We start from the raw sequence: 26,523 nt of genomic DNA on the forward strand, positions 1-26,523 counted from the left end.
CAGAGGTCTGCCTGGATTCTCTGAGGACATTCGCATTTGAGACTGTATGGACTCAGCAACAATAAGACTCCCATTCAAATGGGGGCACCAAATACACAACACAGTTATGTTTAATAATTAAGGCCCCGCCCACACAGAGACAAGATGTGGCAATGTCTGTAGCGACTATGTAGCAAAGTTTTTTTTGGTTTTTTTATTGTTTAGCTTTTACGTCCGCATCAATATAGAAAAACAGTAGTGTTTGAAAAACCAGAGTGGGAAAATTTCAAAACGGCAGTTTCATGTTTCGGTATCTACTGTACATGCACAAGCCATGTCTTTTTTACCGTTCTGTGTTGTTTGGTGTTTTTGTGCCATTCTGAGGCGCCACTGATTGGTCTGGTCCATCCTGTTGTGTGGATGCACACTTTATCTCGTTTGCAAAAAAATTGACCATGCCCATACGCCTGTGGGCGGGGCCTTGTTACAAGATGTCCGATGAGGTTTGTTTGTTTGTCATTTTTACACAGGTATTAAATACCATTCTCATCAGGTCCAAGTCTGTATTAAAAACATTTGTTTTATTGATCTGATGTTATCTTCCAAGAAAAACATCAAGGGGAAAAACGTCTATTTAATAGGAATTGTTCTGTGTGTAAAGTATATAATATTTCATTTAGTGATTGGAGTTACTAAAATGAATGATGTTTTCAATAGTATTCCAAGTTACTAAATATTGGTAGTAAATATTTAGTAAATTGGAATTTACTAAATCTGATCTGACTACCGTGGCCAGTCAGATCATAGGTAGAAAAATAAAAACTAAACAGTGGTGCTTGCGTTTTTAAAGGTGCAGTATGTAACTTTTATATATATACACATATATATATATAAAGTTGTTTTTTTTTTTTTTTTACATATTTATAAAACTGTCACCATATTGTGACAGTATGTCTTGAGACAAATAATCTGTAAAGAGTTTGATCTCCTCCACCTCCTCCCTGAGCTTTTATTGCCATCTGAAAAAATGCACCAAAAACAACCAATCAGAGCCAGGAGGAGGGCCTTAACACTGTCAATCAATGTCAAGTACTCGCTGCTAAATGTGCTAATAGCAAAAAAACCCACTAATTGTTACAGGAAAACCGTTTACCTGCTGTCATCAGTGTCCATGCTAACTAGCCTAGCATTCACAACAGGAAAAAGGTGTAGCAGAGGAGCTGAATTTTTCACAGACTGTCTGCCTCATGCCACACTGTAATGGCATAGTGACAGTTTCAGCAAATGTCAAAAAGTACTTTTTGTAAGTTATATACTGCAGCTTTAAGAACATCAGCATTGTCCACCTCCTTTAAATGAATATTACCTCCTAAAGTTTTCAGATTAAGATTGCGCCACTGCAATGGGAGATAAATGGGCAATTACTGTAGCCAGCAACACTGTAATACCTGGCTACGCCCCTGCGTGGTCATGTCAGAAGAGAGCGAGCAGTGTATGTGGGACAAGACCGCTGGAAGGAGAGGCAGGAGAGAGTAGGAGGAGGTCTGCCTAAAAACTCCGCCTCCGATCTCGGATCATCTCGCATTCCTTCTTCGCGGCCCCTCACGCCGTGGATAGAGAGAGAAAGGGAAGGAGAAACACAAGAAGGGCACACGAAGAAGGAGAGGGGGAAAAACAAGAAGGGGCGCAGCGAAACGACCATGGCAGTATCCACAGCGCGTCAGCGTGAGACAGAGTCCGAGCACAGCGCACTCCCACCGCCGCCGAGCAGAGCCCGGAGCAAGCAGACGCACAATAGACAGCCTCTTCATGAATGAAAGGAGCTGTGTACCTGGGCCGTGGACACAATGAGGGTCATCTTCACCCTAAACGCCGGTTTCGTCGCAGCTTTTTCGCCTTTCTTGTGATGTTGGCAAAGTGTAGGACGACAGATGACGTGAACAACATAGAATTGACCACAGTTAGATCGTGCCAGTTTATTTATGTTTTATTTTTTTTATTTTTATTTTCTTCAGCATGCAGAGATAATATAGCCAGTATTTGTCAAAAGAAAGAACGAAAGCGTGGTCAGATTGCGACATGCAGCCTTGCTGTCGATATCTGAACACAGACTAGTCTATGTTTTATTAGCTACGTTGGCATTATAATTTAATTTGTATGCCTATTAGTTATTATAAAGTGACCATTTTAGATCAGCGCGCCTCATTAGTAGTCGATTATAACGCGATTATAACATAAAATAGCTAAGAGAAGAAATGTTTGTTTACTTCGATCAAAGACAATCAGTAAATATTAGATTCCATATGTGATAATATCATTTGCTTTATGACTTGTAATTTATTTATTTATTATTACTATTATTAGGTCTTTTAGGTATTATCGTATTGATTAGTTTAAGTTAGTAGTTTAAATATATTTAACAGTTGAGAAGATTGTTTAAAACGTCTCCCTAGTGAAATGGAGACCGCTTATTTATCACCCCGCCGGGGTGCCGCCCGTCCCGAGTCCCTGAGGGGTCAAAGCGCGGCGGGCAGACCGGCGGCGGGTGTCCCCTCCCCTCCTACTCCACCTCCGGCCTCACCTGCCGGCGCCTCACCCGAGGATACCCCGGCACAAGGCGACGGTCGGCGGAACTCGGGCGTGAAGAAGCACCACCACAAGCACAACCTCAAACACCGCTACGAGCTCCTGGAGACGCTGGGAAGAGGCACCTACGGCAAAGTCAAGAAGGCTATTGAGCGGCACTCCGGCAGAGAGGTGAGCCCCCTTAACAAGCCGCCCCTCAGCAGCTGTAAATAACCTCTCGCTGTGGGTTTTAGTGCGCCCCCAGACGCCCGTTTTAAACGCATACTGTCAGAAGTCTCTGCAAACGACACCGGTCTCGGAGGAAGTGCAGCGTTGCAGTCAGAGGCGTGTGCTTGTCCCGTTGCTACCCCGTCGGGAATTCCCCCTACGCTCAAAAATAAGACCCGTGGGGCCGGGAAGCTGTGCAGCACACGCCTTGTCCTGTGCGCGGCCTCCCGACCGGATGTTGGGGTTCAAATCCGGCTACTGACAGACTGATGCGACTGCTCTGAAGTTGCCCTCAGAATGATACCTCAGAGGTCATTTTCCTTTGTTCCAACGTGGTTACGTTCAGCACAGGGGCGTTGCTACACACAAAGTAGTACTGGGGCACAAGAGATGAATATGAATTCCAGACCCGTACTTAAAATTTATATGCAAACATTCTGGTTCTGTTGTCAGTGCGCTCCAAGGCAGTAAACAACAATATGACTAATAAAAACCAAAGGAGGGAAACACTTAAAAAATAGAAGAAGAAAGGATTAATTTTCTACTACATTTGTGATCTAAATGAGTAAAACCACACTCCCACTTAGAAACTGAAGGAGATATTTTGTTAAACTTTACTTCCAGATTCACATATGCAACATTTCTGTCTTTTTTATTTATTTATTTTTTTTACCAACTTCACAATGCTACCTAACAATGCAATGTATTACTCATTAGTTGTTGTGTTTTTTTTACATTTTTTATTTTCCTTTATATTTTTACTCCATGAATCAGACTTCTTTGTAACCTTTTCAAGTGGATCTTTATAGGCTCTTTAAACAGTGGCAACCTTTGGTGGAAATTGCATTTGGGAGTTTTATTAGGCCACAGAAGATATGTTCAAGGGCAACCATGCCAGTGAAATGGGTCTGGTAACGCCCACGGTCTGATGGTTCTCAAGACAACACTGTAAATATCAAGTTTCCCAAGTTTGTCCACACTGTTGTTCCAAAGTACTACAACAGAACTTGGGCTTGTTGTGTTAGGCCATAAAAAAGAAACAAGAACACCGCTGTGGTGGCGCATGTTCCATTTCTACTTAGAAATGAAAATGTTCCCGGTTTCATGTTGGTCAATTGAACAGAAAGTTCCTCTGACGTCAAATTCCAAATGGGAAAGTTGCAGGTTTCCGACCAACCCTGACGCCAAATCCAAGATGGCTGCCTTGGATGTCAAGCTTAGTGATAATCTCAGTTAACTAAGTTTATTTGCAGTTTTGAAGATTTATCCCATTATAAATTTTACACCAACCTCCTTCAGTGAACATGTGCCTACTGTCATGCAGCGAAATACATTGGTATTAACATATATAACAACTCTTACCAATTAGCAAATCCCACTGGTTTTTGAACTCTTTTGAGTCATTAATCTTTTTGGCTATTGGTGCTTTTTAGCTTACTTGTTTCAGATATCTACTTGAAGACCTATTGTTGCTCCCCAGGTATTAATAGTGTTACTTGTACCACAGCTTGACAACCATAGGTTTAGACAATGTCCAAAATACGGCAGAAACTAATGCCGCTGTCTGTGTTGGAGATTATACAAGATGCTGGAAACCAGTATGTGTTTATTTTTAAGTCAGCAGGCCACTTTCTGTTTCTTTTTTAAGCCTGATAAGCTGTATGCATCATATCAAACCCGCCCATCGCTGATATATCCTTACAGGCTTAAGCATCATGGCAAAATATGACCCCGTCCCCACTCTGGCAGGACATGTGGAACTTTCCGTGAAACCTTGCATGCAAGGTCGTTACCTTCATCCCACCTCCCTCCCAGCAGAGGGAGGTGAGATGATGAACATCTTTTGACATGCGTTTGTCTTTGTCGGCCATTCAACTGTGAGAAACTTGGGTAGTAGGTTTTGAATGTTTCTTTCCGCAAAACAAAAATGTTATTTCTTCATTAAAAGCATACCTGGAGTGTTGCTTTGATTCTCTCATGCATTTTTGAGAAATCCTTTAACAAGAGGGCTGAGGGGGAGTGTTCTCACTCGGACACACTTTCTAGCATGTGAACCATAAACTGTAGAAGTTTATTTTTATCAGAAAATTATCACAGTTTTAACTTCTTAAGACTTTAATATACCTTACCACCTTCTGATGTGGACATTCCCTCCCCTCATGGAACACAGCACTAACAGAGCATGACTTCCTCACCACGCTCGTCTGACGTTACACGATTAGAGCTTACTCGACCTTTAACCCAGAGGAAGTCCCTCGTGTCCATATGGTAGATAACAACAGTCAGTTCAAACTCGACTCATTCCTCAAATTCAATCACAGGAGCTGACAGACGAGATAAATGGAGGAAGCTGTGATTCTATGTGTGTCTGTGCGATGGAATTAACCGTATGGCTTTGGATGAAGATTGATTAGATGCAGGGCATTTAGTGTGTCAGTGAAAGTAGAACGGCTCGTCTGCTTTAATCAGGACAGCCATATGTGACGTACGAGTTGGAATCCAGCAACTGTATGAAGTTGAACTCTTTCATCGTGTGAAAATGCGACAACCTTGTTTGAGTTAGCATGCCTGGAGAAGATTGGCTTAGCCCCTATGTATTAAATGACATCTGTAGTAAAAAAGACGTGGTGACAGGCAAACCTGAAATGAACACCGACAGATGAAAGGCCATCCTCAGCAGGAAATGAGATGGGAGGGAAGGTTAATATCCTGCATAGAGGAATCATCAGAGGCAGGAGGAGGTGAGCTGTTAGCACAAGGAATAAAGGGAACCCCAGCACAATAACAAGAGACGGGCTGCCTAAGTTGAAGGGAATACAGAGTCATATAAAAGTGATCTTAAAGCACCAGATTACATCATTCTCCAATAATGGCTTCAATGGGGAGGTGCACAGAAGGGGAAAGAAATTTTGACATTCCTCTGCTATATGTGGTGCCGCTGATGAGGTATTATGACTCCTGGCTGTGTTTGAGGATAAAGTTCTCTGGAAAAGTGACGGGCCTCTTCCTCCCACTCTCGCTTTCTCTGCTCAGTGACTCAGACGTGCAGTCAACACAGCAGATGATCAAGACCTTCAGACAAAACGCGGACGGGTCAGTTTGTGATGAATACTTTATCTGCTTTAATAGCCTGAGAAAGCACTGGAAGATGTCAGGCTCTACTGAAGCGAGGCACAGATTTTCACTTCAAACAAGCTCCTTTTAGAGCATAGGTCGGGTTTTGGGGGTTGGAGGGGAGGGTGGAGGTCTCCCCAAATCTTGGCATGGGGCAACATGGGCAGCAGTGCCGAGGACTGTTTACTGCGACTGATGGTAATAGGGGATCCACTTAAGAACAAGCGTAGCTGTGTCAGCCAGCCTGGCAAGGAGTTGATCCACAATCCTGTTAAATGATCCACGTCGAGTTCTGGGCATGGGAACATGAGGAGCTCCAGGATGGTAATACCTGGCATTGTCTCAAGTCCAGTGAGGGAGAACAGGGTCATTCAATAAGTTAGAATAAAATTGCAGTTGAAGATTGATTATTGCCATTCTAGTAGGAAAACGCACTGTGCTGTGAAAATGTAGTTTCCTCCTTACAGATTTCTTCTTTTCATTTTTGCCACTCTTAAATATTTCAGACTGTCCGACAAAAATAGTGAATACAAAATATGTTTAGAACTGATGATGCAAACAAATCTAGGTTAATGTGTATATAATATTTATCTCTTAAACCTAACAACTGGTACAATTGGCATGAAGCTTTTGTAATGTATGCCACTTTTGTGGCCTACTGGATGAATTAAGATAAGGATTAAATTGATATGTCAGCCATTGCTAGAAAGTAGTACTGAACAATTTCAGGAAAATATTGAATCCCATACTATTACTCAAAATTGTGATTACAATATTGACTGACATTAACCCTTCCTTTCCTGATTCATTTTATTTCTTTACCATCACCCCACTTTCCAAGCATCTCACCCGCTACAGAATATGATTTATGTGGCATTAAGGGAAATGTATTGATCAAATGATCATTGGTCAAATGTTTTAGATATATATATATAGACATGCACTAAAAATTCATTGATTGAGATTGAGGGTCTGCGTATTATGCAGCTCTACACTACTGTTGTGTGAAAGACTCTTCCTGAAGTCTCAAAGCTTTAGAAATGGGTTTATAATCCTTTCCGGACTAATAGATGTCAGCGATGTTGTTTTTCCTCTTTAGATGTGTTGCTTATTTTTATAGTTGAGTCTACTTCAAGTTTTCAGGCAGGTTCTGTTTAAGAGATTTTTTGATTTTACAGGTGTGGTAGTAATCAGGCCACAGTACAGCTCGTGAAAGTTACATGAAAGAAATCCTGTTATTTATTTTTAATGACAGCATTCATGATTTAACAAGGTAGGAAATTACCTTTTCACCATATATCCATCCATCTATTTTCTGTACACCCTTGTCCCTTAGAGGGGTCGGGAGGGGTGTTGGTGCCTATCTCCAGCTAACGTTCGAAGTGCCGCTGCCCAAACCTTTTCACATTTTTGCAAATTAGTTTGGAGAGTTTTTTTTTTTATCATTTATTCAATGATAGCACATTATAGACTGTTTGCCATTTTCTCAAGTTGTCTCTGTCCCATTTGAACTTTTTTTAATGATCTGAAACATTTTAGTGCAAATAAAAAAGCAATAGCAGTAAAAAATCTGCAAGGAGTCGAAAACCTATTTGTCACAACATAGCATGCCTAACTTTTTGTAATATCAAATAATGGAAGGAAAAAATTGTTACCACCACTGCGTGTAAGAAATGTTGCTCATGTTCTAGAAGTCAGTGACTTCTGGGGTATAATTAAGCCTAATTTAACAACAACAAAACAAAACAACTCAAAGCAACAAATTAGGAACACAGCATGTAAATCCGCTGCTACATTTGTTATAGTTTAATGTCTTTAAATTCTGTGTAATCAAGGCATGGTCTGGGAGGGAGTTATTCCGGATTGGGGTTATTTTTATTGATGTACATGGTAATTAGCTTGGCACTCGCTACCGCTTGTGGTTTCCCCTGCATGGGCTCCTTCGAAGGCAGCCACTTTGCAAGGAGAGGACAAAAGTTTAAACTAACAGTATTTAGAGTGAACAGACTCTATACAGGCATGATCAAAGAAAACCCAGGACTTGATCCAGGATGTTTAGGCTGCAATTAGCATGATGTGCTAGCCTGTGCACTCTCAATTGGTTTATTTGAAGAGTGCCGCTAAGTTGTCATTTATGAAGAGCATAGGTTAGTGGTTTTGATGCCTACAGTTGTGGCTATTGGCAGGCCAGCGGCATTGAAGGATCATCAAATCAAGTGTTGTTTGTAGCAGCTGGATTTCCGATTTCAGGCCCATTTAGCAAGCCAAGTAAAATGAATCACTTTCTCAACGTCTGCTCATTCTTCTGATTCCTGCTTGAAACTCCCAGCAGGACAGCTTTAGCAGCTGCTTTGAATTAAGGTTCTTTATTAGAATGACTAAAAGTGGGTTGCCAGGTTGTGATTAGTGTCCTCTCAATGACTTTTTGAATAGCAACACTTTGTCTTTTGGAGGAGTCCCCTTACTTCTAGTACATTGACATGATGGCCTCTCCTGTTATGAATTCACTTGATTTTGTAGGTCTTCCAAGCATATGCAAAACCTGACAAGACTGTTGGATGTTGAACATCATCCTTTATTGTCATACTAGAAAAGTTTGTTGTAGGGGTGGACCGATTGCAGTTTTCTGGCTGATCGCCAAATACCAATCTTTTAAAAAGCCTAACTTATCGATTCCGATTTTAGCCGATACCATTTTTTGTCTGAAATGTTGCTCAATATATCAAGAAAATTGCTGAATTGGCAACAATGGGGTGACTATTGTTAACTGTAAGTGTGCAGACATGACCTGGTCGGCCGGTTTGTCAGTCAAACCTCTCTCACAGGAGAAAAGAAAAGCACAGTGGTTGATTTTTAGACTGTTGCCAAGGTTGATAACATCGGTGGATAAGATCGGCTTCACATGTAAAAATCACAGATCTCCCAAAATTTAGGACATCGGCACCAATAAGTCGGCTGGCCGACAAATCGGTGCACCCCTAGTTTGTTGCCTATTTCTGATATTTGTTTGTAAAGTGCTGTCTTTCCATTGTTTCCATTGTTTCAGAAGCTGAGGCAAGAGTGTGAAAAAATATCTCCGTAAAGCAAGAGTTGTGCAGTTCAAAAGAGAGAAAATGATCAAATAGCTGATAATTTAAACTTTCTCCAAGATCTTGTAATAGTAATTAGCATGGTTAGCATTATCAACATTAAAAAGCACCCTGAAACATCAAAAGGACAAATACCTTGATCTTATTTTCTGAAATCAACTAAGTGTAAATTCAGCTGACCAGAAGTTAGACGGAAAATGTCCCAACATCAGACGAATCCTTTTACTTTGGGCATGAAACGGCCAAAACTGCAAAAGTGCAACATACGTAGCAAAGGTGCATCTTGAAAGGATCAGTTCTCTTCAGGTTTTAGCTAACTGTTGTAAACATCGCAACTTATTATGATCTGGAAGAATGATGATCTGCTGACGTTAAATTTAAGGAGGGTGCTGGGATTATGATGATAAATTCCATTTAGCACCAAGCATTACTTTGTGCCAGAGTGGCTGTAAAACTGCATCTAGAATCAGTCAGCAGTGCTGTGAGTGAACTGCTCAGTGTTTATTGGTATAAATGGAGCAGTAGATAAGTAAAGTAAGTGAGTTTTTTTTCTGCAGCTTATTACCCAAGGCTCCCATGTAGATTGCTGATAAGGAACCCAGTGTGTCTTTGCCTGTGAATGTTTTCGCTAAAAATGAATTGGGGTACTTATCATAGCTTAATTTGTATTGTTGATTGATATCTGCTTAAACATACAAGACAAGGTTCCATTATGTGTTTTATACATATAGACTTATATGACCTATCTTTTTCTGGGGCACATATTTTGACTAAGACTGATTGATTTTACACAGCGCGCCGTATGTGTTGTGAAATGACTGCGTGCAAGTTAAAGGTCACTGATAAGATAATGCGCGTGACTTTAATTTGTTCCTATTTAACAATTTCCTGCTAAAATTAAGCTTATTTACTAGGTTTAGAAGGGGAAAAACAGGAAATCTGACTTACTGTGCTGTAGCCAAAAATATCTATTTTAAACTTCTTCAAGTTATCCAATGAAAGTGTTTGGTTTTTTTCTTTCTTTTTTTGTCTCTTTTCAGGTGGCGATCAAATCAATTCGGAAGGAGAAGATCAAGGATGAGCAGGACATGGTGCACATCCGCAGAGAGATCGAAATCATGTCATCCCTCCGCCACCCACACATCATCTCTATATACGAAGGTGAGAAGCGAGCGCAGCGTCTGGAAAGAAAAAAAAAAAAAAAAAATATATATATATATATATATATATATTTAAAAAAATCAGACATTTGTACATCCTGAAGACACATGAGAAAAAACACACAAATCCAAAATGCATATTTCCTCCAACACATGTAGCACTTGTGGCCAAGCTGCAGGACTGTCATTATTTTGACATGCATATGTCATAATAAGTCCCAGGCTACAGATCTGGGATGTTATTCATCTCCTCTGTCTGGCTGCCTGGACCAGTAAAAGCTATGAAGGTTTTTGGCAGTGTGTGTCTGGATTTCTCTTAATGTGTGTGCGCGTGTGTGTGTGTGTGTGTGTGGGGTGATATTCTAAGGGATCTCCTTTCCCACATCCAAGCAGTCTCATCCCTTGTCTTCTCTGGTCTTGATCTCAGAGCCAGACATCTGCTGATACTTAGAGACAACTGCAGCTGGGAGCCAGACTGTACTCGGCATGCGTGTGCGTGTGTGTCCCGGTGTAATTGTGTCAGTTTAAGAGGTTTTGTTACTTGTGTGTGAGTGCCTTTGTGTGTAAAAGTGTGTGTAACTTATGTGTAGTTAGATTGACCTCTATGACCTAGGCATGCTCCCAGTTTGACTCTGGTCCAGTGCTATGCAGTGGGAGGAAAATCCTTAAGTCTTCCCTGGAGCAATGGCAACCAGAAGCGTACTTCAGTAAGCAACTCTGTAAATATCAAAGCTTTCACATCAGGCCCAGACAGCACGGATATTTATTTTTGTGGAACTTCCGATTTTTGAGCCCTTTCGAATTACCTTAGCCTCAAAGAAGGAAAACAGAGATTAGAATTAATGGTGACTCCACTGAACAATTTGCATTGAGTGCTTGAAGTACTGCTCGCAGTTAATCATTGCTTAGTCTGGCCAATGTGCAGTTAGTTAAAGTCACAGGGCAGGGGCAGTTTAAGTTACTTGTTGTGACTTTTCCTTTGACTGTATCAACTCTATTTGGGACAGAAGCCCCAGAACGAAAAGGTTAGGAGTCATTGCCCAATCAGACTTACCCTCTGTCCCGTTGTCCAAGTACAAAGTCCCCAGATCATTATCACTAATGTGTTCATAAACAAACACAATTTGTCATGGGAACGTGTCAGTAATCACCTGCTAAATAGCAGCAGAGTTTTATGTGTCTTTTGAGGGAATGATTAAAAGAACACGCAGCTTTGTAAACTCTGAGGAGCCCATATCAGGCTTTTTGTTAGTCTCGTCCTCGTTTATAAGCAACCAGCTCTGCTAGCAGTCTCGACCAGACTCGTTGCTTTCACTCTTTGGTGTTTCTCCCCAAAGCCAGCGTTTACTGTTGTGGCCTGGCCTCCACCCAGGCCTCGCTCGCTTGCAGCACATACATAGGAGGCCCAGAGATTTGTGTACCCGGCAACACCCTCTTACAACAGCCCCTGCTAACTGCCTTGTGTGAAGCAAAGCTGAACCAGATGTGTGCGTGAAGATGGATTTTTACCACTCCCTTATATTTTGCATTCGTCAGCATGCTGAGTGGGGCATTTAGAAGCGAACGATACTCCGCTGCGCGTTTGTGCCCTCCTTTTTACACAAAGTGTCAGCTTTATAGATGGGTGTAATTGAACAAACTAACACAGTCTGAAACAAAGTGAGATTAGAAAAATCTTTGCTTACACATCTTCTTCCAAGCTGTATATGTTTAAAGTGAGTCATTTTTACACTAACTATGAATAATGTGACATTTAAGAGAACGGTTTTGGGCAGGGATGACCTACTTCAGGCTAAGATATGCAAAGCTATTGCTGAGTACATGCAGTGATGCTGGTTTGGCTTACTGGTTTGCAAAAAGTACACAGATATGAGCATCAACATATGCATATGCATATGCAACATCAAATTTTGGTGTGACTCAGTAGTAAAATTTGTGACTCACCAGTCAGTATTTTCAGATCAATTTCCATTTTTCTGGACAGTACCAGTTTCAGCCAATTTTGATTTCTCTTTAAGAATAACAATATAAGAAGATATGTGTCGGAGAACAGTTTCGGTATCGGATTCAAAATTAAGAGAAAATGATTAAGAAGATGGCGCTTTAAATTGTCTTTAGAATTGTTAGCACTGCTACATGCAAACACCAGTTTATTTCTCCTTCACTAAGCAGATCTTTAAAAGAGCTGACATTTCCAAAAATCTTGACCACATTTCTAAAAAAAAAAAAAAAAAAAACTAAGTGGAAACCCCAAAAGAATAAACAGGCCAATTGTTTAGCCTTCCTGTTATTTGCTATAGGTCTTGCTCTCTCTTTTATGAACTGCAGATAGGTCTTCATCTCTCTGCTTCTTCCGTCCTCCTTTTTCCTGAGTATAGTTTGCTAACTGAATTATGAACTTCCAACTGCACAGTCAGCATGCGGGAATGATCATGTTACGAATGGTTCAGTTGCAGTCACAAGCTAATTTCTCTGTACACCTTTGTACTTTAGTCTTTGACACAAAAATAGACTAACAAGACAATGAGATTTTGATTGAGGAACTGTTTAATCACGCTCAGGTTGAACAGCCAAGTCCAACAAGTTGAGCTGCCCTAAATAATTATGAACCTTACACACATCAAATATTTTGTTTCTGTTACTTCCTATGTTGCCTCAGCTACTTCTAAAGTAGTCCACCAAAGTAGGCCAATAAGTCAAAGTGCAAAAAAGTACATTAGGAATGATGTAATAGCAGAAACAACAAAATAGCAGAAATGTTAATATTAACAACCTTGACCTAAGATCTGTGTACTTTCTTTTGAAATGAAAAACAAATATTTTTATCTGAAATGTTTTCTTTTCGCATTGTAATCATTGAAATCCTGCATTACATTGTGACTAAACATGTCCAATGCTTGTTTGTCATTTTATTGTAATATATTTATAGCTTTGAAAGTTTGCGACAGAAGCCTTCCATCAACACAGGCAAATGAACAATAGCTGCAAATTAGTCAGATGTGAAGGTTTGACATATGAACAAAGCTCAGTGAGTGATTAAGAAACCGTCTGGCATTCCCAGCAGACCGTAAAAAACCTGACTTATGTAAGCTAGGTAATTACTTCGCCACCAGAGGTTAAAGGTAAATGGGAGTGCAAGCTGAGAATTGGCTCACCAAGCACAAGCCCATCAAGGATCAGTGTGAATGTCACCCCAGGTCCCCACTCTGTCCGCCAATCAGATGGCTGGATCTTCTTTGCCCTGTGGAATGCAATGGCTTACAACCGTCTTGCTGTTTCCCAAGCAGCCAGACAGTCACAATCAGGGAGCATTAACATCACTCAACAACCGTGTGTTTTTATAGAGGATTATATCTTTAAAAGGACCCTGGGAGAGGAAAAAAAAATTAAGACGGGGACAGACTATGAAGGTGTTCACTCAAGGGTGTAGAAAGTAGAGGTCTTCACCCTCAGTAACCCTGCTGTGTGGGAAAATCAACACCCACAATACACAGCAACATGACTGACTGTGCTGTTGTCACGTACTCATTTTTTCCCCCCTCCGTTCTCTCTTTACCTAACCACTGTCATTCCTCATAGACCAGCTATATTTCCAAAGCTGAAATCTTACACTGATAAGCCAAAAATATGACACACAATTATGTGTTTAATGATTTGCAGTGGGGTAGTAATATGCTGCGTTGTCACAATTTTACTTTTGTATCATAAACGGTATGGTTTTGGAATTTAAACTCTCAACTTAAGCTACATCGGTTCTCTTTTTGTGAATTGCTTCAGGCTACTCAGTCAATAAGGAAAAGGCCTAGCGTCGCTTTGGGAATATGAAGCTAAAGATGCAATATAAGCATGTGAATTTGTCTGGTGAAAACAGACTAAGCAGATATTATGAGCCGCTAACATGAAGATTTGTGACTTAAACCTTATGCCTTGTTATGTTTGAGTACTTCTTAAATCGCCACATTGTGGCGACGGAGTCAACTAAAACAAATTTCTCACAGGTACTTTGCAACTGGCTAACCGTTAGCCGCTAACAGTGCTAATGACTCTTTTTAGCTTTCTACCTACACACTGTGCTAAAGAGGTTGTTACAGTTGTCAAGTCTGGACTGTTTTCATACGTCCTCAGTCCAAAACCTAAAAGTCTGTATTTGAATCTTCAAAATAAAAACTACTTTTAAGGCTAGCTGTAAAGAAGCTTTCACCACTTTTGAATCTTTTGTGCATCAGCATTTTTAGATGCGTTGTTGCAGTTGTGTGTCACTAACTGCAACAAAGTGACACACAACTTACAAACAATTTGACAACACTGTGAGAATGCAGTGTGAATAAACATTAGCCGCTAATAAGCCTGAAGTGATAACCTCCTGTCAGAGCCAAGTAAAAGAGTTGTTCTCTTAGGGTGTTTAGAATCTGGACTGCAATTCATCATAGACATTTTAAAGTCCAAAATACATTAAATTGGTTGAAGCTGAACAACATAACAGTGTTATTATAAAAAGGAACATTTAGAGAGAGATCACAAATTGACATTTTTTTTTACATGCTGTAAAGTGGGTGCCTTTAATCCACTAACTCATGTCATGCTTACTCTTACCTCATTCATTTGTTTTCCTTTAGCTTTTTCTTTTCTTTTCTCCACCTGTTTTCTTCTGTGAATATGGAGCTTGATTAAATTAACAGCCTCCTTCTGCAATGTTGTATAGAAACCAGGCACATGAGGTGGGGTTTGGATGATGTAACTTTGGGAAAACTATCAAGATAATGTGCAGCTCTGTAATTTTGAGTTCTGCTCCAAAGCTAAAATGGGGCTCACAGGATTGGTCACTGTTTTTTTTTTCTTTTGTCATTTAATTGCTTTTAGCCTAAATTCAACCTGTTCGAACCCTAAAAGTTTGTCTCTGCTCGATTTACTTTTCAGTGTTTGAGAACAAGGACAAGATTGTGATTGTCATGGAGTATGCCAGTAAGGGGGAGCTGTACGACTACATCAGCGAGCGTAGGCGCCTTAGTGAGCGGGAGACACGACACTTCTTCAGACAAATAGTCTCTGCTGTGCACCACTGCCACAAGGTGAGGAAAGCATATTTAACCAGCATTTTATGAAGATAAACACATACAGGTGAAACTCTTTACCTCTCACACCCTGTACAGGCTTTGGTTTCCAGGGTAATTGGAACAGGAAGCATTCTGCACAAAGTTAGCTGTGTAGTCAGATAATCTGCCGGCACTGCACTGCGTGCTTTTCTTGGCACATTGGGGTTAAAGAGTCATCTGTTTTAGTTAAGTGAAGAAAGAACGTAGGCCAGCTTAATTCAGGCTTACACTCTGTTCATAGACCACACATTCATTCTGTGCTCACACTCTGATAGATGCTCCAGGCTCTCCCCTGAGCTTCCCCCCCAGGAGATTTAGTGACACCCATTTCAACCCATGCTCTACACCGAGCAGTATGGAACCCATTGTGAAAAACCCCCTTAGGTCACACAGCTTGTTTGGATGCCGACCCCCCCCCGCCCCAAAGTTGTCATGCTTGTCGCAGCTCGAGATGGGAGCTGACATCATTGTCCTCAGATAGGAGAGTCCCAGACAACCATAAATGATGACTCATCACCAGTGAGTGCAGCCTCCTGCCGGGTGGGATGGCGTGAGTCACTGACGCGACAAGCAAGCAATCACTCCTTCCCTCACATCCACCAATCAGAGTCATGTGAACACGAGCGGCGTGCTAGACAACAACCAATGCGAGATGCCTCGCAGATCATCAGCACAAGCTGGTGGGGGGTTGACGAATGAAGTCATTCCTCCACATCTGAGCGGGGCTCTGCGTACCACATGTTAATTCCTAGATGTTTGCTTAAACCCAGCCATTATCAGGATTGTTATTTTAATACCATGTTCTCTAAGTGCTGTGAGAACATCATTTGCACAGGCCCCGTAATTACAGGCTTATGTTTATGTGACACATGTGACTTGATTTAAAATGAAAATCGCAGCAGATGTCAACAGAAGGACCCCAGAGGGCACAGGAGCAATTAAAATTGAGCTAGACCAACAGGATGCCTTGATTTCCCCAGAGAGTCACAAGCTATGCCAGTCAGAGTAAATCATTACGCAACAACAATGGGAGGATGACGGATAAATAAATTTGTTGATGCATCACTCGGATTGCTTTCTTTAATTTTTCAGAATGGAGTGGTGCACAGGGATCTGAAACTGGAAAACGTGCTACTGGATGAAAACTGCAATATTAAGGTGAGTTGCTTTCCTGTACGTATGTCAAAGGATCTATAAAGTTTTATCAGTTACACAAGAATCACTTAATCGTATGTCCACAGATCGCTGATTTTGGATTGTCCAACCTCTACCATAAGGACAAGCTGCTGCAAACTTTCTGTGGAAGCCCCCTTTATGCTTCACCAGAGATTGTCAATGGAAGACCATACCGTGGCCCGGAGGTGAGGCTCAGTGAAGCAAGCAATGATTCAGACTGTTCTGATGTATGTGCAGTCATAGTCACACACTTAATTATAGGTTTTGGTTTGAAGCTTTCACAAACAGTGCCTTGTAGAAGTATTTACAATCCATTTTGCATTGCATTGAAATCTTTCCATTGCATAATTAAAGTGATAGTTTAAAAATTTGTGTCCACTTTATGCGTCTGTATTCAGTTTCTCTTGGTCAAACCAGTGGCTTTACCAATTATGAGTTTTCTTCTTCTGTGATAAATGCTTGTCTTGTGCAGCTTATCAGTTTAGACAATGTCTTCACCATGTCCTCTGAAGAAGTCACATACTTCCACTTCACAAATATATGCTATTTTGTGTTGATTTATCTCATAGATTCTCAATAACACAAAGTTTGTCGCTGCAAGGTGACAAAATGTGAAAAATCTCAGGGGTATGAAAACCTTTGCAAGGGGACTGCATAGTTCCACACAAAAAATGATTTTGGCTTAAAGCTGAAATTCTGGATCTCTCGTATATCTTGCTTTTTGTAAAAAAGAAAAAAAAAAAACAAGACTCCAAAAAGTTCTATAAACTATAACTCCACTTGTGTCTCAGTTGTAAAATCTGTTTAAATCTGTTCACTATCCAGATTAGCGTGAGTCACTATAATTTACTTAGGGATGTGAAAACCCATTTGCTGTCGAAATTACAGAACCACACTCGGGGTGAGGCCGCAAATCAGAACAAACACCAGCATCAAAAATAGAACACAAGAAAAGTATGCACCCAGTCTCGCCTTCAACACAATTGAGCAATGGTGACCGAAGAGTGGAGCATTCTTGATGCAGGTCCAAAACCTATCAGGAAGTACACCAGCTCTTTTACTGGTCTTATCTGATTTCCTCTTCCTCGTCTACTTCTTAAAACCTTAGCTACCCCCAGAGGAAAGCAAATAACCTTGTGAGTGTTCCCTGCAATCTAACGTCAACGCACAGAATCTGTCGGTTCCTGTCATGGATACAGAATCCTAGAAACAGGTCATAATCTTTTCTCCAGTAAGCTGCTAGGAATTCAAAATATCCCAATATAGGTATCTCCTCTGGTCTTATTATTCTTCCGCTCCCACCACTTTACTCCGTGCCCCCATACCTCTTAACGTCACAAAACATAAACTCTTATGTAACATCTTAGAATGTCATAATGCATTAGGCTGGCGCTTCGAACATTTTTGCTCCTGCCTGACATGGCAGGAGAGAGAGGGGGCGACTAATCTTTGAGGAAGCAATTATTTTCCCACCATATCACCATCATTTGCCATCATTTCATCTGACAAATGTGTCAAAAGCTTTTAAACAGTAATGTTGTTGTAGGATAGTGTGAGAAAAAAAAAGTGAACGTAGTGTTTATTTGGTTCACTGCAAACATCTAGAGGGTTTCTCGGAGCTCCAATCTGATGTTGAGTAGAGCTGAGCTCATTCCACATTTCCATGCCATGAATCACTAATCAAAGCAAGGTTTGGACGACTGCATTTAGCTTGCATAACACACCTCAACTTCTTTGTGTATTTTTTGCTGACATCCACCATATATACAGCATGTCAGATTGTTTATAACCAAATGGATAAGTCTGTAACCAGGTTTTTGTCTTCACCAGGTGGACAGCTGGGCTCTCGGAGTGCTGCTGTATACCCTGGTCTATGGAACCATGCCTTTTGATGGGGGAGACCACAAGAAGCTCATTCGTCAGATTAGCAATGGTGAATACAAAGAGCCCACTCAGTCTTCAGGTATGACTTTCTACCTAAGAAGTTTGTTTTGTATATTTCAGGGCAAGAAGTCGGTGTGGGTCATAGACATAAGCTAGTTATTATGATGTTAACTCACGGTTCAAAACGTTACATCAGCTATTGCTGGAGAATATAAATCCTAACCTTTTCTCTGACATTTCCAAAAGGATGTCAACATTTACAAACACACCATGTTCCACGACACAGAGAGATTGAAAGATCAAAGACATAAAACAGGGCATAGAGCAGCCTTCCTGGTATCTGCTTTACATGCTACTCTCTCCTGCTTTCTCTAACCCTAACCCAGACTGAATGACATGTCTGGACATGTTGCTGAATCTTTATACCTTTCAAAAATGCTCTTGAATATCTCTTGCATCCTTGAATTTTTTAAAAACATTTCACTGATACTGAAAATAGCTGACTTTGAGTCTTCTTCCCCCAGTAACTGCATCCGAATTGAATCATGTTGTTGTTACTATGACCTGGTGCAGTTTATGGTGCATTCTCAGATAGGAAAAATGCTGTCACTGTTTGGGGACGGTGAAAATGATAATGGGCTGATTCTGGTTATCTGCCAAAATCTTGGTGCATCTCTTATTGAAATACATTCAGTAAGCTGGACATTCCAATATGTTTTTGAAATTATAAAGCTTCACTTCACATTTTATATTTGCCCGTAATTTCAACATTTGATACAATCTAACACAATATTGCGTTGCTTATAGATGCCCGTGGACTGATCCGCTGGATGCTGATGGTGAACCCCGAGCGGCGAGCCACAGTAGAGGACATAGCCAATCACTGGTGGGTAAACTGGGGCTGGAAAAACAGCGTCTGTGACTGTGAGGCCCAACGCGACCACGGTGGCTCGCCCATGCTTGCCCGTTTCATCGACTGGCAGAATCGCACTGAGCCACGTAGTACCGGAGCCAAAGCTGCTGCCATGCCCCAGATCCTGCGACAGAGGCCCAAGAAATCAAAGAAGGAAAACGTTGAAGCTGGCCAGTCCCAAGAGGGCGCAGAGGATAAGCCAGGTTTGAAGAGACCCAAGGGCATTTTGAAGACAAGGGTCACTAAGGAGCAAAGATCTGCCAGTCCTGAAGAAGTGGAGCTGAGTCGAGGGGCACTGCCTCAACAAGCTGACGGTGGAGAGGAGGCTTCAAGCCCTGACAGAGAGGAAAACGAGCCAGTGTTGGGAGGTGGCTCACCAGCCAAGATGGTACCGTCTCTACCAAAGAAAGGCATCTTGAAAAACAACCAACAACGGGAATCAGGGTACTACTCTTCCCCGGAGCGCAGTGAATCCTCTGAGCTTTTAGGAGGTGCCAGCATGTCTCTGGTAGCTACCTCCCCTCCTAAGCGAATGATGGGAAGGAAGGGCATTCTGAAGCGAAACGGCAAATACTCCACCTACAGCGGGCTGCCCTCTTCGGCAGCAGTAGCAGGGGCCCTAGGCGAGCCTCCTCCCACGACCGACTCGGGCCTGTCCCGCAGTCAGAGTCGGCCCTCCAGCATCGTGGGGGAGGACAGCTCTGTTCTGTCGCTATCGCCGAGTTCCCTCGGTGGAGCCGAGTGGCATCCCTCCACCCCACACCTCCGCACCAACATCAGGGCTTGCGTCTCAGCCGAAAACCTGCTTCAGCTCGCCAACTTCAAAGGTCTTCAGACCGCGCCGCCCATCCAAGGTTCGAAGTTTAGTCGCGGCTCCAAAATGAAAGGCTCACCGGGGGACAATGGCAGCTTCTCCCTGCTTGGGGATCTGGAAGACATGACTCAGGTGTACCAGCAAGCCCTGGACATCAGCAACAATCTCACCTAACAAGCGGGTGGCAGAGCATGAGGAAGCAGAGGGATTCGATTGTGACTCTGTGTGCGCAATGAAGGGTGTGCGCAGCATTAACGACCAGTGTGTTACTGGGATACACCTTTAGGAGGCTGGGGCTGAAAGATGCAAAAGATATGCCTGCGCTCACACACTTGCACACACAGATGCACACATGTAGGTGTACTTCTCTGGTCAGTGGGAATTATGTTCCAGGCTTTGTGAACAAGAGAGAGACTCTAAGATGGCACATGAGAGAGAGAAAGAGAATGCCACCCAGTCTGCTGTCCTGGCCCGCCGTAGACTCTGCTACGTTGAACATGTTTACATATTTAGCAAGAAGGCAAGTTAGAATCACAAACGCAGCAACCAGAAACTGGTTGGCTCTCCTTCTTGTACACCACCCATGTCTGAGTCTGAGTTTACAAAAGCACCTTAAAACTCACACAGAGCACATGCTTTTGTGATCTTTACTTCCTTGTAAAAGAAGAAACAAACCAGGGTCTTGTTCTGAATTAAAAAAAAAAAACTAAAACCAAAAAAAACAACAACAAAAAAAAAAACAATGATTATTTATTATTAATATTTTTAAGCTTTAGTTGTAGGTGCCAAACTGGTGGGTGGCTGGTTGATACTGGAATCTCCTTGTCTCCAACTCTTTAGGTGAAACTGACATATATAAAGATGTTACTCGGTGATAAACATATTATTAACCAACATATATAACCATGCTTGTGTCTGTAACACGCAGGCAAGTATACCTTCTTAAAAGTGTATGTCCTATATATGTGTATGATATGAGGAATATGTAGGAAGTGCCTTTTTTGATTCATAATAAGAATTATGTATGTTGTTTCCTTAAAGGAGAAGGAAAAGCCAGGCCACCCAGAAGCCAGTTTTATTTTTCATATGTTTGTGATTGTGGAGAAACCCAGGGCCTTCAGAGCATACCTGACTGACTTTCCTTATTCTATGGGTTTAAAGGTTGAACTCTTAGGTAGTAGAGATCAAATACTTCTGGTTTTCTGCTTTTCTTTCCTTCTACTTGTAAAATCATATGCAGCTCAGATTCAAAAAGGGAAAAAAAGCCGCCTCCTTGTTCTTTTTCAGTGTATAAGGCCACAGTCAGTCGCTGCATAGGCTCTACTGAACACACATTTTGCTGGAAGCACAAAGAATTCAAAGGTCCTCATGTAGTGGGGCTATTCCTTGATTGGAGGTGGCAAATCCTGGATAGAGGAGCACCGATCAGAATTCTGGGGATGATATCCGATACTTAACAATAGCTAATAATGTCTTCTTCCCTCAGTAACAGCAACAGCACTGAAGAGTGTTGAGGTTAGTGGAATCACAGCACTTTGACTAACTGAAAAAAGATTGGATTTCTGACCGGTCGGTCACTGGTCAGGTCCCATCCAGCTGAAATTCTCAGTTTCTGATCTTAGTCGTCCTCTAGTCCCGAAACGTCCCTGTATGTCTTAGGATCGCTGTTTGACCGATGTGGTTTTACTTTATTTCATGTTTTACCAAAGACATTTCAGGTGTTTTCCATTGGGAGACTGGTTAATATTTCACCCGCAGCTTTTTCAAAGAGCTAAGTCAAGTTCTTTTTTTTTTTTTTTTTTTTTTGCTGATGACACAGCAAATTCCTCAGACAAAATGCTGGAGATGTGTTGATTCTAGAGATCCCTTATTACCCCCCTTACCCCCAAACCCGACTCAGCACAGGTGGAATCTGCGGTCTGTGCTCAGCCTCCCAGCTGTGTATACTTTCTTCATTGTGTCCACTGAGCACAATTAGCCCGTCGTTGTTTTTATTAGAGCGTGAGAGGGGAGGCAGTGCGTAGAGAGTTATAGCTGCAGGCAGAAGAAAAGTGTGAGAAAGAGAGAGATGTGGTGCAGAAGATAGGAGTGGACGTTCCTGCGGAAAGCAGGAAGGGTCAGAGTTCTAGAGGTATTTCTTTTTGACGGATTTGCAACGTAGAATAGCAGGAACAAAGAAAGTGAGTAGAAAGAGTAGATGGAAAGTATTTTTTATTTTATTTTGTACCAAAGATCTGATGAGGCTTTGACAGGATTCAATGGGCTTTAATGAGTTGCTTTGACTTGGGGAATCCCCCATTGGTGAATAAATCCATCCCCACAATGGCTGAACCCCACGTATGTTTTATTTGTGTTCATTTATGGTTGGTTGGGATGCTAGAGGCTGTTGATACAGCTTGTCTGGAGGCTCCTTGCATGACACAATTCTTCTGTATAACCTTAGAAAATATGATACTTTTTGAAAACAGCAACAAAATTACTGGAGAATTCACAGCGTCGGATGATGCGGAGGGAAAAACACGCAGTCGGTGACCCCAAATAAAAAAAAAACACATGTTGAATGTTTTCAGTGGTCAGCTCGCGTGAAGGAAAGATCCCGGGGTGCTGAGTTTAACGAACGACCCACTGCTTATTATATTGTACTTTATTGCCTTTTGTATTGCATTTTAATGTCAACTGGATTTACAGTGAAAAACTTATACTATGTTAGTATTTTTGGTTTATTACGCTTCTGTTTTTGATTTTCCAAAATGTAAGGAATGTTATATTGCTTTATGTACGGCAGAAGAACAAATACTTCCTTCCTCGAAGTATTAGAATTTCTCTGAAGTGGACGCACTAATCCGACGTGAAATTGGTGTTGTAATTTCATTTTCCGCTGTTTTGGCACACCAAAATGTCAGAGTGGCAATAAACTTTATATATATATATATATATATATAAAAAAAAAACTATTTGAAAAAAGGTGGGGGAAGAAAAATCTAACTTCTTTAATTTGCCAAAGTGTGGGAGATCCAAAATAAAGCAAGAACATAAAGCAATAAAAATGATTTGATAATAAAAGCTTAACTCTGCCAAACTGGAAATAACTGGTGCATATTAGTTAGTTTGAAAATCTAATCATAGGAAAACTTGACTGGATATTGTTATGACAATAATAATAAATTTAGTATTATTATGTTATTTAAGTATTATTTTTGTTACTGCTCATTACTTTTTTTATGTTTTAATGATTTTGTTTGTGGGTAATCCTGGACTGCCGAGGTTTATTTTATGATTTTTCTTTCTTTTCTTTTTTTTGTTTGATGATAAAAACGATTGTCTTTTTGTACTTATATTTATTGATCAAGCCATTTTAGACAGTGTGTTAAGATTTAGACATACTGCATTCAAAGAGAGTAGTTTCATCTCAATCGGAGAATAAATTGTTTCTGGAAATCTGGAAACGTCTTAATTCATTATTCAGGTCAACACAATGCCCCTGAAGTACTGTATCAATCCAAATAAAAGGATCTCAACATTTCTGTGTTTTTTGTTGAATTTTTTTTTGGGGGGGGACAAATGGGGATTTAGTCTGTTTAGTTCTTTTTATATCCACTCAGCGACACAGGTAGGTATGATACAAAGGCTGTTATGAAATTATCACAGCTTTGAAATAGATACAACAAAAAGAGCTCTCCAATCTCAAATATTAGTGATGCGCTGACCTCCAAATACACAGTTTAGTTTCTAATGATTTCTAGTTAGGAATTATAGATTAGTACCATTGAAATAAATTACTTTATGGTTAAATTAAAATAGGTATATCTTCATAATTCCTTCCTACAGTCATTAAACATGGCTGACAGATTGTAGTAATAGATATTAAATGTGTGCTTTACCCATCTAGAGAAAACTATGTCTATTCCTCAAACCGGTACGACACAACATTAGTACATTTTAATACCTTGCAACTGGAAACTATTGCATCCCTACTGGAACAGGAATGAAGAATGTTTTAAACCTACTGTGGACATACAGTATATTGGTGCTGTAAATGGCTCTCTAGCTCACACCTAGCCTAGTCAGTCCTGTGCAACGCTGTTCAAAAAAAAAAAAAAAATCTTGCTTAAAGCTCAAACTGAACTTTCTCTGGACACTCAAATGTCTCTGGTCGATTTTTGACCAGGCCAATCAGCGAACAGAAAGAGAAGTTGTGAACAATGTTTTCGATTTTCTGCACTGTTTTAGAATTGCAGTCTGCCTGTAGTTTTAGCAACGGCAGCGGAAGGAAGTGAACAACGCTTCTTGGCATCAAAGTGGCGCATTACATGCGTCACGGACAAACTTTAGCGACTGGGCAAAATTTAAAACCTCAACACAGCCCACGCCTTCAGGAAGCAATCATTTTTCAACAGCCGGCAGCCCAGACCCAGTACGAAGCAAATATTGTCGGAGAGAGGGGCTGGTTTTTACAAGGTTAGCTCGAAACTGATTATTCTGGATAACACTCTGAGTTCTTTGAAACTTATTTAGAAATAAATATTTGGTTTTATCCAGTGGTGGATGTGTGTTAAGCAGACCCAGAAGTTCGACCACATATGGGTAAGCCATAGTTAGAAAAATGCCCTGGTTTCCTTTCTATATTAAGAGCAAGTGACCCAGAAGCTCACTAAAACTTAGAGGAGGTCCACTGTGGTGGAGTGGTGTCCTCGTTTCATCCTTAATTCGAAGTGTAAAATTTGCATTCTAGGGGCAAAAGGGTTTCCATACGAGTGCATGTCGGTTTGATGCATTTTAAAAATTTATTTTGAATGTCTGGGTTTGTTTAAAAGCAGACTGCCAGCTTGTCCAAAAAGGACCAACCAATGAAAACGGGTCTGCTTTTGGGGCTGAAATAGTCAGTTTTTCCACGCAGCTTTAGCCAATGTAGTTAAAGTGAAATTAACTTGATGGATGTTAAAGTGATACTCCACCCACATTCTGTTTTATTTAAGTATTTACAAGTCAGTCAATGTGGCCTTGAAAGGTGGCTGTGAAATAGCTCAGTGGTTATGGTCAGCATCAATTTACAGTGAATTCCAGTTATAACCGATTTATACAGAGGAAACATGAATCAAAACAACTCAAGCGGGGGACGAGGGGATCAAAACACGCTAGTAAGACAGTATTTTTTGCTTATCTTAAAAACATGTTACAGAAATTATTTTCCACATTCTTACAATGTTCTGTTTACTCATTAATCCAATGTTTGTATTTTACAAGGCATTTCTCCCGGTTTTTCACCAGTTAAGAAATAAATATTGTAAAAATATTGTTTTTTAATTATTGGAGCTGTAATTTAATAATACTAATAATAAAAAGAGTTAACTCCATTGTGAACAAGTGAAAACGGGGGATGAACAATAAATATTTTTTAAACATATGTGCAGAATGTATTACGCCCTTTCATAACTGCACTGTTTCTGTGGTATATCAAGGTACGCAGGTGTAAAATAGAAATATGTAAACATAATCACTCCCTACATTTATCCAACAGAGTCTAACATACATAAACTTGAAACCAGACACTGAGTATAAGCATTTTCTTTTTTTTGGTAGTGAATCTGACCAAACGTTTGCTGTTTAGATCAGATAATGGTAGCAAAAATTTTATCTATTTGCTAAAAAACATTAAAAAGTGCATGAGGAGTTGTATTACTTTCATTGAGGTCCCATATTTTTTGCTACTACTTCCATAAAGGTCAGCTGAGTCGTACAAATCTTAAGTGATCCCTTATTTGTTGATACTTAGAGTAGAATAACGTTCTGTAATCTACATGAAGAGGTCTTGATCAGTCATTTCTCAGGCTTTCCAAACATGTTTAGCACATTACTGTTGATTACAGCACACTGTTTTCCTATTGCATGCAGAATAGGAATGTGTCACTTGAAGCCATTTACCGTGTTTGGAACACTTGGCAGCGGATTATGACAAATGAAAAATAAGTATAATTTAGGTTTGTGTATCAATTATATGTGTCTATTTGCACAGCAGGATTTTTTTTGTTTTTTACTTTATATTTATTTAACCAATTCTCATTCAACAATCTATCAAGCTTTGGTTCGTACAATGACCCCCATGACTGGTTCTGGTTCTGCAACCCCAGAACCAGACATGGAGAAGCAGCATTCTGCTTATATTCACCACAAATCTGGAACAAACTTCCAGAAAACTGCAAAACAGCTGAAACACAGAGTTCATTTAAATCAAGACTTAAAACTCATATCTTCAGAGTCGGCTTTGATTCGCAGTAACTGGAACATTGATCAACATATTTGAAGTTTATCGATTATTTTGACGCTGGCACTTGACTAAACGTAATGTCTATTGCTTCTTTCATAACTGATGACTGTATGATGTTTCTGCACGTCACAAAAACATCATATATCAGCACCTTGAACTGCCTAGTTGCTGAAATGTGCTACAGAAATAAACTTGACTTGACTCCCATTTGAAACTGGATTCTATGGGCAAGAAATGTGAAAA

The 26,523-nt window shown here is 40.6% G+C and overlaps 1 protein-coding gene across 2 annotated transcripts; it reads left to right on the plus strand.

Annotated features, from left to right (window-relative positions):
- The first annotated feature begins 1,509 nt into the window (after window positions 1-1,509).
- On the plus strand, window positions 1,510-23,535 carry nuak1b (NUAK family, SNF1-like kinase, 1b). Of its 2 annotated transcripts, none has more exons than XM_032588862.1 (7): window positions 1,510-2,736; window positions 10,016-10,136; window positions 15,053-15,204; window positions 16,321-16,386; window positions 16,470-16,631; window positions 18,235-18,367; window positions 19,096-23,535. In XM_032588862.1, exons 1-7 carry the CDS (start codon window positions 2,437-2,439, stop codon window positions 20,187-20,189), a joined length of 2,028 nt encoding a protein of 675 aa, XP_032444753.1. In that variant the 5' UTR covers window positions 1,510-2,436; the 3' UTR covers window positions 20,190-23,535. The 2 variants fall into 2 exon arrangements, with proteins under 2 accessions (XP_032444753.1, XP_032444762.1); XM_032588871.1 differs by having other exon boundaries at window positions 1,512-2,736; window positions 16,470-16,589.
- Window positions 23,536-26,523: the final 2,988 nt, after the last annotated feature.

The sequence above is a fragment of the Xiphophorus hellerii genome, chromosome 2, assembly GCF_003331165.1.
Source record: "Xiphophorus hellerii strain 12219 chromosome 2, Xiphophorus_hellerii-4.1, whole genome shotgun sequence".
Lineage (NCBI taxonomy): Eukaryota > Metazoa > Chordata > Actinopteri > Cyprinodontiformes > Poeciliidae > Xiphophorus > Xiphophorus hellerii.

Excerpts from the sequence above, each read along its gene's own strand:
- nuak1b (XM_032588862.1), top strand. The coding sequence starts at position 2,437 with ATGGAGACCGCTTATTTATCACCCCGCCGGGGTGCCGCCCGTCCCGAG. Across the intron at positions 10,137-15,052 it reads CATCATCTCTATATACGAAG|TGTTTGAGAACAAGGACAAG; the intron begins GTGAGAAGCGAG and ends TTTACTTTTCAG. Across the intron at positions 15,205-16,320 it reads CTGTGCACCACTGCCACAAG|AATGGAGTGGTGCACAGGGA; the intron begins GTGAGGAAAGCA and ends TTAATTTTTCAG.